Source organism: Cetorhinus maximus, chromosome 21 (genome assembly GCF_964194155.1).
Source record: "Cetorhinus maximus chromosome 21, sCetMax3.hap1.1, whole genome shotgun sequence".
NCBI classification, from domain to species: domain Eukaryota; kingdom Metazoa; phylum Chordata; class Chondrichthyes; order Lamniformes; family Cetorhinidae; genus Cetorhinus; species Cetorhinus maximus.
The window spans coordinates 9,569,655-9,584,017 of record NC_135899.1 but is presented as its reverse complement, the minus strand read 5'-3'; the positions used below and the strand labels follow the sequence as shown (position 1 = coordinate 9,584,017).

Here is a 14,363-nt window from a genome sequence, read left to right as displayed (position 1 = left end):
TTATTCCTCCTCAACATGCATGCAGCAGTGAATATTTCCGAGCCAAACAGTGTTTCCATGCTGCTCCTCCCTGTCTGGTTCTCCCTGAAAGTGTTCTCTGCCAGGTCGGGTCCCCTTTGAGAGCAGGTGGCAGGGTTAGCAAGAGGCAGTCGGCCTCAGGAAAGTCAAGATGCTGGTGAACAGGGTCCACTGAAATGGCGACCATTGGCCCACCCATGGGTATATCGCAGGCAGTGCTCTAAGCGGCAAATGAGAAAAAGGCAGTGCCAGAGGTGCCTTTGTGTTATCCCGGGATATCGATTCTCACATCTGCCAGGTTCTCCACGACGAGCTGCATCCACAAGGACTTGGAAGATATCCAATGCTGGTGGCGTTGAAGGTCACCGCCACCTTGAACTTCTTTAATAGTGGATCCTTCTGGGTCTGCACTTGGGACCAATGCTTCAGCTCCCAATCAGTGACACACAAGTGTAATCAGAATGTCACAGATAGCCAATCAGGAGAGTGCACCAATTTAGACAATTCCACCTGGATCCTAGAAGCCAGAGTGAAAAAGCATTGGGAACTGCAGCAACCTCATGTCTCTCGCTAGTGCAGAGCACACATGTGACCTTGAGAGCTCCATGGCAACAGCCTGTGACATTCATCATTTGAACGAGCAGGTGATATGTGCTCACGGAAGGCAAATCCTGCATGGTTGTGCCGATTCCCAGGAAGATCTCATGATGCATACATTCTGGGCCACTCCCAGGTGCCAGTGGTTTGTGGAGGACCATGTCACGGTGACATGAGTGCATCCCTGGCGAGTTTAGATTTGAAATTCCTTCCCAGCTGTTGTGTACAGGACTTTGTCAGTGCATCGGTGAAGTCACAATTCTGCTTACAGGTGCCTGAGGCTGCAGGAGAATGGGGCGCTGTGCAGATCCTAATAAGAGCATTTGGTGCCAGTGTTCTGCATTTTACCATAGTTGAGCACATGCAAGGCTCAAACCAACAGCAGGGAAGATGGTAACTAGTGTAATTTAATTCTGCTCTCATAAATAAATTTGAGAAAGCTATGGTCAGTAAACAAGAAGGTGCTGGGGCCTTTCAGCCAGCAAAGGATAGAAAACCAAAAAGTTCAACAAATGTCCTGGCAGCTTACTCTGCCTGGAATCTGGTAGCTCTCAGATTGGTATGGGTTTGTCTGCCACATCATATTCCTGCTATAGCCTCTGCATGTGGTTCGGTCACATCCTGGCCCTCCCATCCCCTTCATTGTCCTTCTCATCGGAGCAGACACCTTGCTCCCCCATATCTCCCTCAGGCAACACATCCCCCTTTGAAACGCGAGGCTGTGCAGGGTGCAGCAGACAACGATGATCTGAGACATATTCAGTATTGGACAGCCCTCATCTGAACCTCATCTTTAGCTGCTCAATCACCTGCTCAATCAGGGACCTTGGGGGAGGTATAGGCATCACTGTATCTCCTCAGCAATGCTCTGCGGATGGTGAACTGACATCATCAGCCATGTTTGCTGGGGGTATCCCTTGTCCTTGAGGAGCCTGCACAGCAATCACCGAGGTAGTTCCTTCAACACCCTCCACTACCCTGAAGACACTACAGGGAGACCATTGCCCTGATAACATAGAAAGACTAAACACATGAGTCCTTGTCAGGCATGGCCATTCAACTGGGGGAATGGAGGTTTGGAGTCACGAGCTGGCTGCATTCCACCACTTATGCCCCTTGAAGGCATCCATCTCTCTCCCTCCAATCATCCCTGCCTCTGACTGCAGCTGATGGTGAATGGCACAGAATGAATGGAAGCTCCATACCTTGCTGGGGTCTCGATGTGTTGAGACCATGACTTGGGCATAAACCTGCTGCTGGATGAGCTTCACCATAGAGAGGAGAACACGACTGAGCATGGATGACATCCATTTACCTTATAATTACTAGGATGTCCTTTTAAGAACATAAGAAATAGGAACAGGAGTAGACCATTCAGCCCCTCGAGCCTGCTCCTCCATTCACTAAGATCATGGCTATTCTTGTGTTTTGATTTCCATGTTCCCATCTAACCCCGATAAAACTTTAATTCCTGTGCCTAACAAGAATCTATCTTCCTCAGCCTTAAAAATATTCAATGACTCCGCCTCCACCACCTTCTGAGGCAGAGAATTCCAAACTCACACTATCCTCTGAGAGAAAAAAAATCTCATCTGTGTCCTGAAAGGACACCCCCTAATTTTAAAGTAGTAACCCCTAGGTCTGGACTCACCCACAAGAGGAAACATCCTTTCGACATCTACCTTGTCAAGGCTGTTCAGGATCTTGTATACTTCAATCAAAGCAGCTCTCACTCTTCTCAACTCCAGTGGAAACAAGCCCAGTCTGTCCAACCTTTCCACACAAGACAAACCACCCATTCCAAGTATCAATCTAGTAAACCTCCTTTGAACCATCTCCAGTGCATTTATATCCTTCCTTAAATAAGGAAACCAAAACTGCTCACAGGATTCGAAGTGCAATCTCACCAATGCCCGATATAACTGAAGAATAACATGCTTACTTTTATGTTCACTCCCTCTCTGCACTAGAACACCTAGATCCCTCAGCGCCACAGAATTATGCAGCCATTCTCCATTTAAGTAATACTGTTCTTCTGTTCTTCTTGCCAAAGTGAACAACTCTGCCATTAGTTGGCCATTTGTGCTGACCTTGAGCTCCACGTGCCTGAAAAGACCCTCCTCCCACTGCGAGGCATCTTACTTACTGATTAACTGCGTGGTCAACGTCAGATTTGAAAAATGGTGTGCGTTGCCTTCCAAACTTGATCCGCCAAATTCCACCCTTCCCCTACCACCCTTCAACTTCCCCCCATCACCTTGACCCACCCAATATCAACCTTCCTCTCCCCTATGTTACCCTTGAACCTCTCCTGGTTACTCTGGGCCCTAATCTGATCCAGCTCCATGTGCCTTCCCAACCCTCAGATTTGATAAGTACAGGCCCAATCTACTCAACCTCTCAAAACCTTTATGAACCCACTAAGTAATAATAAATACACTTATGACACCAGTTGTTCAGTAAGATCCGTGTGCCATAGCCCATTCGCACGACCATAGGCCTGTCCACTGAATGAATTCCTCTGCACGATTTCCTGTGACTGACCACGTCACGCTTCCCTGGCTGCAGGAAGAAAGCCATTCTCAAATATCCAGAGAGGCCGTTGTCTATGAAAGTTGTTTTAGACGGAGTGTCTGTTGGTGATCCACCACCTCAATGACATGTCCTGAAATATCTGTGTGTGTGTCCCTGTTTAGTTAAAACTGTCTTTAGTTTTAAACAGTTCAATAAGAGCTCCAGAAAGAGTAAATTTTGTTTGATTGGTAACGCAATATGAGAAAATCAGACAGCAAATCAGTAACCCAGTTTACACCGTGCTCAATGTCAATCTCCATTGGAGATATTGAGTGGAGTGGGTTCCGAGCTGCTACTTCAGTGTTGCCCGTGTCGCACAACCACCCAGGACAAATTTCACCCCCTCCCCCTGTGTCTCCATGTCACCTTGGAGCCTCTGTCACTGATTCTTGATCACCTTGTGGGTTCGGAAATCAGAATAAAGAACTTGTTCCTTGTGTGCAAGTGCACAGGTATAGAAAGGAGCAGTTTCAGGGGCAGTGTTTGCACCAACGAGCAGTTCAAATAGGCCTCAGGAGGGGTATTTTCTGCAATTCTGGGCACCACACTTTTGGAAGGGTGTCAAGTCATTGTAGAGGGGTGATTTACCAGCACAATAGCACTGATGGGGGACTTTAGTTTGCTGGATAAGTTGTATAAGCTGGTAATGCTCTCCCTAGAACAGACAAGTTTAAAGGGAGATTTAGTGCAGGGGGTTTAAATTATGGGGGTTTTATATAGTAGATCGGGAGAATCTTTTTACTCTGGTGAGTGTGTCTGTAACTAAAGGTCAGAGATTCAAAATAATTAGCAAAAGAATTAGAGGAGAAATGATGAAAAATTAAACCTCACAGACTATTGTCATGATCTGGAGTTCACGGTCTAAAAATGTGGTGGCAGCAGATTCCATAGTAACTTTCAAAAGAGAATGGAGCATGTTCTGAAATGGACTCATATGCAGGGTTCTGGGCAGGAAGCTGGGCTGTGAGATTAATTTGGACAGTTCTTTCACAAAGCCTGTACAAGTACGATGGGCTGAATGTTCCCTTTCTGTGCTGTAAGATTCCACGATCTAGTCTGTCTCATAATTGGGTCGGGGTGTTTTTAAGGGACTCGGGAAGTCCCCAAAACAGGCGTTAGGCCCCCTCCATCTGCTAATGTTGGTGCTGTTTCAGTTCTCTGTCCAGATATTGGGATGTCCTGAGACTCGAGCCCTGACCCTTGGGTTTTCTGGACATGGATGTGGGCGGCAGTGAACAACTGAGCACAGTTATTTTCCTGTTTTCAGTGTGGAGGTGTGAGGGGCAGCAGTGTGTCTCTCAGCTCCTTATTACTCCTGTCCACAGCTGGATGACATGATGGTACCCCCTCCCACTGCTGCCTGGCCCCTTCACACTCTCCCCTCCCCTAACCAATGTCTCCTAACCTCCACCCACCGCACTTTCTTTTCCTGCATCCCTGCTCTCTTCCCTCTTCCACCCTCTATATTCGCCGCCCACTCCCTCTCCCTTCACCAGTCCTCTCTTCATCTCTTTTTCTCTCCAACACTCTCTGCCTCCCCCTCCTGCAGATGTTCCTCACAACCCTCCTTCCACAACTGCTTTCTCTCTCACCTCACTTTCCTGTGTCCCTGCTCCACTCTCCCTACCATCTCCCTTCCTGTGCCCTCTGTTTTCACTCTTTACCCGCTCCCACACATCCTCCACTCCAGGTCCATCTTCTCACTCACTCACTTCCCTCCGCTCTGTCTCTCCTTTCCATTTCGCTCTAACTCCCCCCTCTCGATCCCATACTTTCTCTGTCCTCCCTGTCCTGCACACAGTTCCTCACAATCCCCCATCCTTTCCCTCCAGCTTTCTGTCTCCACTCCACATCCCAACCTCTCCCCTCCCCCTTCCACCGTCTCAGCCCTCCCCCTCCAGCTCAGTCACTGCCCCTCCAGGTAACTCTGGCTTCACTCTGTCCACTTACTCACCCCCCACCCTCCCAATCTCTCACTCCTCCATTACCCTTTCTCCCTCCCCTACCCATCCCTCTCCTCTCTCTCTTTTCACACATTCTCTCTCTCTCTCTCCCACTCCTGTGTTTGGGTTGCTAAGCTGTAACTAGTGGAGTGTCACATGGATCAGTGCTGGGGCCTCAGCTATTTATAATCTACATCAATGACTTGGATAAAGGAACCGAATTTATGGCAGTCAAAATTGTTGATGACACAAAGATAGTTAGGAAATTAACTTGTCAAGAGCACACGAAGAGTCTACAAAAGGATTTAGATAGGTTAAGTGATAGTTTAAGTTAGTGGATGGATTACAATGTTGGGAAAACGTGAACTTGTGCATTTGGCAGAAAGAATATCAAGGCAATATATTATTTTAATAGAGAGGATGATTAAAACTTTATTGTTGGAGTTCTGACTGTATTTTCAGCGTGGAGCGATTGTAAGTTCACAGCTGTGGGAGTGACCTTTGTGTTGACTGGAGATTGTAACATTTAAGGTTCAGAATGTCCAAGGGTTGACATATTCAGATCCTGCCTCAGGGCAGGGGGCTGACCACTGCTGGGAGATCACAGGTCACAGGTCAGTTCAAGGGTTTGTGTTCAGTTGTCTTTAGTTTAAAGAGCTGGGAGCAGCAGTTGGTGCAGCAGCTCAGCTGAGGAGCTGGGACCCTGCCTGTGTTTAGATGCTGGAGCAGAACTGCTATCAGCAAGTTGTAGTTTGCCTTACAAACCACCAGGAGACTCAGGTACAGGCCACGATTGTTTATTTATGATTCAAGCGTACACAGGGAGAGACAGCCTTGGGCAGTCCAAGACCGAACTGTACAGGTTACAGCGAAACCTCCTTTTTATACACAGTTACTCACAGACTCATAATCTAATCTTGTCAATTCACAATCACATGCTTAAAGAGGCCTTCGGCTTTGGTCATTTATTTCCCGTGTGTACAGACACTAGACATTGTTCTCATCCTCGCAGGACCACCATATCTTACTGACTGTGCAGGAGTCTGTGTCTCCTGATTTCAACACCCGCTCACTCCCTGATCTTGTTCCTTGTTCCCCTGCCTTGCCCCGTCTCATTTCTTATCCTGTCTAAAACACGTCTGCTATTCTCCTGTTCTCCTTTCCTGCTTATATTTTACTTTTCTGAAAAGACAATTCTAACCAAAATCGTTTAACCCTTTCATGCTGCTGCAGTAGAACTGCTCTTGGCAGGAGTAGACCATCCAGCCCTTCGAACCCACTCCGCCATTCAATGAGATCATGGCTGATCTTCTATTTCAACACCATTTTCCTGCACTATCCCCGGGTCCATTGATGTTTTTAATATGTAGAAATCTATCCATTTCAGTCTTGCACATATTCAATGACTGAGCCTCCACAGCCGTCTGGGACAGAGACTTCCAAAGATTCATCACCCTCTGAGTGAAGAAATTCCTCCTCATCTCGGTCCTAAATGACCTGCCCCTTATTTTGAAACTGTGTCCCCTGGTTCTCGACCCCCCGCCACATCAACCAGGGAAACATCCTTCCTGCATTTACCCCGTCAAGCCCTGTAAGAATTTTGTATATTTGAATGAGATCACCTCTCCTTCTTCTAAACTCCAGAGAGTAATGGGCCCATCTATTTAATCTTTCCTCATAGGGCAATCCCTTCATTCCAGGAATTAATTTGTGAACCTTCATTACACTCAGTCTATGGCAAGTATATCTTTCCTTAGGTAAGGAGAACAAAACTGCACATAATATCACCAAGGCTCTATATAATTGCAGTAAAACACCTTTACTCCTGTACTCAAATCCTCTTGCAATAAAGGCCAACATGGCATTTGCATTCTATATTCCTTGCTGTACCTGCATGTTAGCTTTCAGTGACCCATGAACAAGGACACTCAAGTCCCTTTGACATTCAACATTTCCCAGCCCCTCACCATTTAAGAAATACTGTGTATTTCTGTTTTTGCCACGAAAGTGGATACCCCCATATTTTTCCGCATTGGATTCCATCTGCCACATTTTTGTCCACTCACTGAGCCTCTCCAAATCTCCTGGAATCATTTCTGCATCCGGCTCACAACCGATACTTCCATCTAGTTTTGTGACATTTGGAAACTTGGAAATATTACATTTAATCCCAACATCCAAATCATTGAAATGGATTATGAATATCTGGGGCCCAAGGACTGATCCTAGTGATACCCCACTAGTCACAACCTGCCCACCTGAAAATGACCCATTTATTCCTACTCTCTGTTTTCTGTCCGTTAACCAGTTCTCAATCCATGCCTGTACATTCCACCAAATTGCATTTGCTCTCATTTTGTTTGCCAAACTCTTGTGTGGGATGTTAACAAAAGCTTTTTGAAAATCTAAATACACCACATCCCCCAGTTACCCCTTACATATTCTGCTAGTTACATTCTCCAAAATCTCCAACAGGTTTGTTAAACATGATTTCCCTTTCATTAAGTCCATGTTGATTCTGCCCAAGCTTACCATTATTTTCTAAGTGTCCTGTTATCACATCCTTTATTAATGATTCTAGCATTGACCTTACTATTGATGTTAGGCTAACAGGTCTGTAGTTTCCCCTTTTCTTTGTCCCTAATTTCTTTAATAGTGGGGTTATACTTGCCACCCTCCAATCTGCAGCAACAATTCCAAGGTCTATAGGATTTTGAGAGATGAACACCAATGCACCGACTTTCTCTCCAGCCACCTCATTCAACATTCTGGGATGTAGATCATCAGGTCCAGGAGATTTATCTACTTTAAGCCCCATTAATTTCTCTAATACTTTTCTTTTACTAAAAATATTGTGTTTCAGTTCCTTGTTGATATTTGTCCCTTGATCCTCCATTATTTCTGGGAGGTTTTTAATGTTGATCATTGACATTTGGGTGGATTATAAGAAAGTTCATATGATTTGCCTTGGCCACATCTGTCATTAAATATGCGCTTTGTGGTGTGTTCAACCACAGTTTTCCTGTTAATCCATATTTATTTCATGTTAATTCTTTATGTTAGAATATAAAATAGATAGTATTATCTGTTTGCTTTGTTGACTCTTGAATATTAAAATTATTCTGTTTGTTTCAAAACATGGATCTTAAGACTTTAATTAAAAATAAAAGCAAAAAACTGCGGATGCCAGAAATCCAAAACAAAAACAACAATACCTGGAAAAACTCAGCAGGTCTGGCAGCATCTGCGGAGAGGAACACAGTTAACGTTTCGAATCCAAATGACCCTTCAACAGAGCTAAGTAAAAATAGAAGAGAGGTGAAGTATAAGCTGGTTTAAGGCGTGGTGGGGGGTGGGACAAGTAGAGCTGGATAGAGGGCCAGTGATAGGTGGAGATAACCAAAAGATGTCACAGACAAAAGGACAAAGAGGTGTTGAAGGTGGTAATATTGTGTAAGGAATGTGCTAATTAAGGGTAGAAAGCAGGACGAGCAAGGTACAGAAAGCCCTGGTGGGTGTGGGGGTGGGGTGGGGGTGAAGGAATCGAAAAAGGCTAAAAGGTTGAGATAAAACAATGGATGAAAATACATTTAAAAATAATGGAAATAGGTGGAAAAGAAAAATCTATATAAATTATTGGAAAAAAAGGGGGGGATTGGAAAGGGGGTGGGGATGGAGGAGAGAGTTCATGATCTAAAATTATATCAATATTCAGTCCAGAAGGCTGTAAAGTGCCTAGTCAGAAGATGAGGTGTTGTTCCTCCAGTTTGCGTTGAGCTTCATTGGAACAATGCAGCAGGCCAAGGATGGACATTTGGGCATGAGAGCAGGGTGGAGTGTTGAAATGGCAAGCGACAGGGAGGTCTGGGTAATGCTTGCGGACAGACCGAAGGTGTTCTGCAAAGCAATCACCCAGTCTGCGTTTGGTCTCTCCAATGTAGAGGAAACCGCATTGGGAGCAACGAATGCAGTAGACTAAATTGAGGGAAGTGCAAGTGAAATGCTGCTTCACTTGAAAGGAGTGTTTGGGCCCTTGGACAGTGAGGAGAGGGGACGTAAAGTGGCAGCTGTTGCACCTTCTGCGATTGCATGGGAAGGTGCCGTGGGAGGGGGTTGAGGTGTAGGGGGTGATGGAGGAGTGGACCAGGGTGTCCCAGAGGGAACGATCCCTGCGGAATGCCACCAGGGGGGGGTGAAGGGAAGATGTGTTTGGTGGTGGCATCATGCTGGAGTTGGCGGAAATGGCGGAGGATGATCCTTTGAATGCGGAGGCTGGTGGGGTGATAAGTGAGGACAAGGGGGACCCTATCATGTTTCTGGGAGGGAGAGGAATGCTTTATTATCTTAATTTATTATCTTTATTCATCTTAAGGCTTTATTCTCTTAGTAAGTAACTGGGATTTCAAATTTGGTCAACTAACAAAAAAAAGTTAATGGTCACTAACCACATCATAACCAAATTTGAGGGTCTTGTCAAGGACTGGAACACATTTTGGGCTCTGGCCTAGCAATATACCAAGAGAGACAGCAGAACTCAACAGCAGAGAGGGATCTAGGGATCTGGGCATTCTGGTACATCAATCACAAAAAATAATATGCAGGTACAGCAAGTGATTAGGAAGGTAAATGGAACGTTGATGTCTGTTGTTAGAGGAATCAAGTATTAAATGATGCAATTGTTCCTACACCTGTACAGGGTCTTACTGAGAATGTATATGGAATACTGTGTACCATTTTGATCTCCTTACTTAAGAAATCAGATAATACATTAGAATCAGTTCAGATAAGGCTCGCTTTACTGATTCCTGGTACGGAGGGGTTATTTTATGACAAAAGGTTGGAGTTTAGATGAATGAGACGTGATCTTACTGAAACATGTAAGATGCTGAGGGGATTTGACAATGTGGATGCTGAGCAGATCTTTCTTTTGGAGAGGAGTCTGGAACTTGGGGACTGTTTTAAAATTAGGGGTCTCCCATTTAAGACTGAGATGAAGAGAATTTGTTTCCTGTCAGAGGGTCGTTAAGTTTGGAATTCTCTTCCCCAGCGAGCAGTGGAGGCTGGGTCGTTGAATATATTCAATCAGATCAGCCATTATCTTGTCAAATGCTGTTGCAGGCTTGAGGGGCTGAATGGCCTACTCTTGTTCCTAATTCTAGTGTGCTTCTAATTTAATTTTGTTTCGTATCTTACAGGTTTAGATTGTGTACAGCGTGTGTGGTGACATTTTCACACTGCTTCTCGGAGGCATCACTCCCCACCCACTCTCTCTCCAGCTCTCTTTCTCTCCTGCCCCTCCTGTTTCCTCCCCATCTCTCCCCAACATTATCTTTTTGACTGATTTCTTCTCCACCGATGCTGCCAGACTTGCTGAGTTTTTCCAGGTAATTCTGTTTTTATTTTATTATCTTTCACCCTCCTGCTCTCCTTCTCACAATCTCACTTCCCCCTCTCACATTCTTTGCCCCCCACCCCACTGTTGCTTTCCACTCCCTGTCCCTCATGCTCTCCCACTTCTCCCCCATCCTTCTCTCCACACACACTTTCTCACTCCCCTTGACCACACTCTCTCACTCACCTCCCACTCTCCATTTCTCTCTCCCTCTTTAACTTCTGCTCTCTTTCTTACCTCTTCCCTTCCCACAATCTTGCTCTCTCCCCTTCCACACACTCTATCCCTCTCCTGCCATGCACTCACCCTCCCCTCCCCCTCCTGCTAGATCTAACATCAGTCCCTCCTGTTCCCTACCTCCATTCCCTACCCATTGTCCCTTTCCAGCCCTTTCGCTCTCTCTTCCACTGACCCAGACCTCTCTCCCCTTCCTCCTTCCCTCACCATTCCGCTATATCTCTCTAACGCCGTCCCCTCCTCACACGCTTTCCCTTCCCTCTTCCGCACTTTTCCCTCTCCCCCTTCTGCTTTCTTTCCTGCCTTGCACATTTTCTCACCTCTCCCACTCTCACACCTTCCCATTCTCCTTCCCATCCTGCTGCTGTCGCTAAACCTGCTCCTCTCTTTTCACACACTCCCACTTTTGCATTCACCCTCCAGCTCCCCCTCTCTCTCTCACACCATCACGCTCTCCCTGCCCCCCTACACTCTCTACCCCTCCATCTTGCTCTCTCACACTATCACACTCTTCCTGCCCCCCTACACTCTCTACCCCTCCATCTTGCTCTCTCACACCATCACATTCTCCCTGCTCCCCCTGCACTCTCTACTCCTCAATCTTGCTCTCTCACAGTATCACACTCTCCCTGCCCACCTACACTCTCTACCCCTCCATCTTGCTCTCTCACAGCATCACACTCTCCCTGCCCCCCCTGCACTCTCTACCCCTCCATCTTGCTCTCTCACACCATCACACTCTCCCTGCCCCCCTACACTCTCTACCCCACCATCTTGCTCTCTCACACCATCACACTCTCCCTGCCCCCTACACTCTCTACCCCTCCATCTTGCTCTCTCACACCATCACACTCTCCCTGCCCCCCTGCACTCTCTACCCCTCCATCTTGCTCTCTCACACTATCACACTCTCCCTGCCCCCCTACACTCTCTACCCCTCCATCTTGCTCTCTCACACCATCACACTCTCCCTGCCCCCCTGCACTCTCTACCCCTCCATCTCACTCTCTCAGATCCCCAGACACTTCCTGCCCCGCTCCTGCTCTCTTTACTCCACCCTCTCTTTCTCACCCACTCTCCCAATCTCCCTGTCATCCTGGTTTCTCTCTCTCTCTCCTGCTTCCATGTTCTCAATCCCTCCTGCTCTCACTCTCTCCCACCTCTTCCTCTCCCTCACTCTGCTCCCTCTCCCCCTCTCTCCCTCCGGGCTCCTTCCTCACACTCTCTCCCCCTCCCCAGCCCCTCTCTCTAAATCACTGACTGTGTTATTTTAACTTTCCCCCAGCTCCAGCCTCTCTGACTCTGGATCTGAACACAGCGAATCCCCAGCTCATCCTGTCTGAGGACCGGACCAGTGTGAGACTTGGAGACAAACGGCAGCGGCTCCCTGACACCCCGGAGAGGTTTGATCGCTGGGAATGTGTCCTGGGATTAGAGGGATTCACATCAGGGAGACATTACTGGGAGGTGGAGGTGGGGGTGGGGGAGACTGGGTGGGGGCTCGGAGTGGCCCGAGAGTCTGTGAAGAGGAAAGGGGGAAACTCCCTGATCCTCGAGTCCGGATTCTGGATTGTGGGGCTGTTTCCCGGAAGAGGTTATTTTGCCTCCACCTCCCCCTCACTGACCGCCCTCACCCCGAGTGTGAATCCCCGGAAGATCGGGGTTTACCTGGACTATGAGGGTGGACAGGTGTCATTTTACAATGCGGACAACATGTCCCATCTCCACACTTTCACCCACACTTTCACTGGGAGAATCTTTCCCTTCTTCAGTCTGCGATGGAATATTGACGGTGGGAAAAACTCGGCCCCGCTGAGAATCTGCGGGGTTAAAGGTCACTAACGGATCCATCCCATAATATCACACCGGCTCCCTTCCTCCTGCCAGCTGTAAACTGATGGGTGTCGGTCTCAGTCACAGGTGGAGGGAGAAGCCAGGTTAACATTCCGGGAATAAACCCTGTCTGGGAACTGGGTGGGGGGGTTCCCAGTGTGTGTGTGTGAGTGGGGAGGAGGTCTGTCTGTGTGTGTGTGTGTGTGTGTGTTGGGTGGGGGTCCCTGTGTGTGTGTGTCGGGTGGGGGTCCCGGTGTGTGTGTGTGTGTGTGAGTGGGGTGGGGGTCTCTGTGTGTGTGTGTGCGCGTGTGTGAGTGGGGTGGGGGTCTGTGTGTGTGTGTGTGTGACTGGGGTGGGGGTCTCTGTGTGTGTGTGTGTGTGTGTGTGTTGGGTGGGGGTCCCTGTGTGTGTGTGTGTCGGGTGGGTGTCCCGGTGTGTGTGTGTGCGTTGGGTGGGGGGGAGGGCCCTGTGTGTGTGTGAGTGTGTTTGAGTGGGGTGGGTGTACCTGTGTGTGTGTGTGTCTGTGTGTCAGGTGGGGGTCCCTGTGTGTGTGGGGTGGGTAGGGATCCCTGTGTGTGTGTGTGTGTGTGTGTGGGGTGGAGGTCCCTGTGTGTGAGTGTTTGTGTGGGGTTGGGGTCCCTGTGTGTGTGAGTTTGGGGTTGGGGTCCCTGTGTGTGTGAGTTTGGGGTGGGGGTCCCTGTGTATGTGTTTGTATGGGGGGGTGGGAGTCACTATGTGTGTGTGTGGGGGATGGGGGGTTCACTGTGTGTGTGTATGTGGGGGGGGGTGGTGGGGGTCACTATGTGTGTGTGTGTGGGGGTCCCTGTGTGTGCGTGTGTGTGGGGTGGGGGTCGCTGTGTGTATGTGTTTGTGGTGTGGGTCATTCTGTGTTTGTTTGGGGTGGTGGTCCCTGTGTGTGTGTGTGGGGGGGGGGGGTGGGGGTCGCTGTGTGCGTGTTTGTGTGTGTGTGTGTGAGGGGGGTGGGGGTCGCTGTGTGTGTGTGTGTGGGGGGGTGTGTCCCTGCATGTGTGTGGGGGGTGGGGGTCTCTGTGTGTGTGTGTAGGGGGGGTGGGGGGCCCTGTGTGTGTGTGTGTGGGGGGGAGGGGGTGGTGGGGGTCTCTGTGTTGTGTGTGTGTGTGTGAGTGGGGTGGGTGTCTCTGTGTGTGTGTGTGTGTGTCGGGTGGGGGTCTCTGTGTGTGTGTGTGTGTGTGTGTGTGTGTGTGTCGGGTGGGGGTCCCTGTGTGTGTGTGTGTGGGGGGGGTCTGTCTGTGTGTGTGTGTGTGTGTGTGTGTGAGTGTGTGTGTGGGGTGGGGGTCCCTGTGTGTGTGAGTTTGGGGTGGGGTCCATGTGTGTGTGTGTTTGGGGTAGGGGTCCCTGTGTGTGTGTGGGGGGAGTGGCTGTCACTATGTGTGTGTGTGTTGGGGGGGGGGTCACTGTGTGTGTTTTGGGGGGGGGGTGGGGTGTGTCCCTGTATGTGTGGGGGGTGGGGGTCTCTGTGTGTGTGTGTAGGGGGGGGTTGGAGGGCCCTGTGTGTGTGTGGGGGGTGGAGGGGGGGTGGGGGTCTCTGTGTTGTGTGTGTGTGTGTGAGTGGAGTGGGTGTCTCTGTGTGTGTGTGTGTGTGTGTGTGTGTCAGGTGGGGGTCTCTGTGTGTGTGTGTGTGTGTGTCAGGTGGGGGTCCCTGTGTGTGTGTGTGTGGGGGGGGGGGGTCTGTGTGTGTGTGTGTGTGTGTGTGTGTGTGAGTGTGTGTGTGGGGTGGGGGTCCCTGTGTG

General features: G+C 48.7%; 1 protein-coding gene across 1 annotated transcript in view; it reads left to right on the top strand.

Moving 5' to 3' along the window:
• LOC144695632 (zinc-binding protein A33-like) overlaps nt 1–12,603 on the top strand; it is a 31,607-nt gene extending 19,004 nt beyond the window's left edge. Inside the window, exon 6 of the mRNA XM_078566540.1 lies at nt 12,047–12,603. Within this exon, the coding sequence (XP_078422666.1) occupies nt 12,047–12,603 (557 nt within the window). The remainder of the gene's footprint in view (nt 1–12,046) is intronic.
• The last annotated feature ends 1,760 nt before the right edge of the window (nt 12,604–14,363 follow it).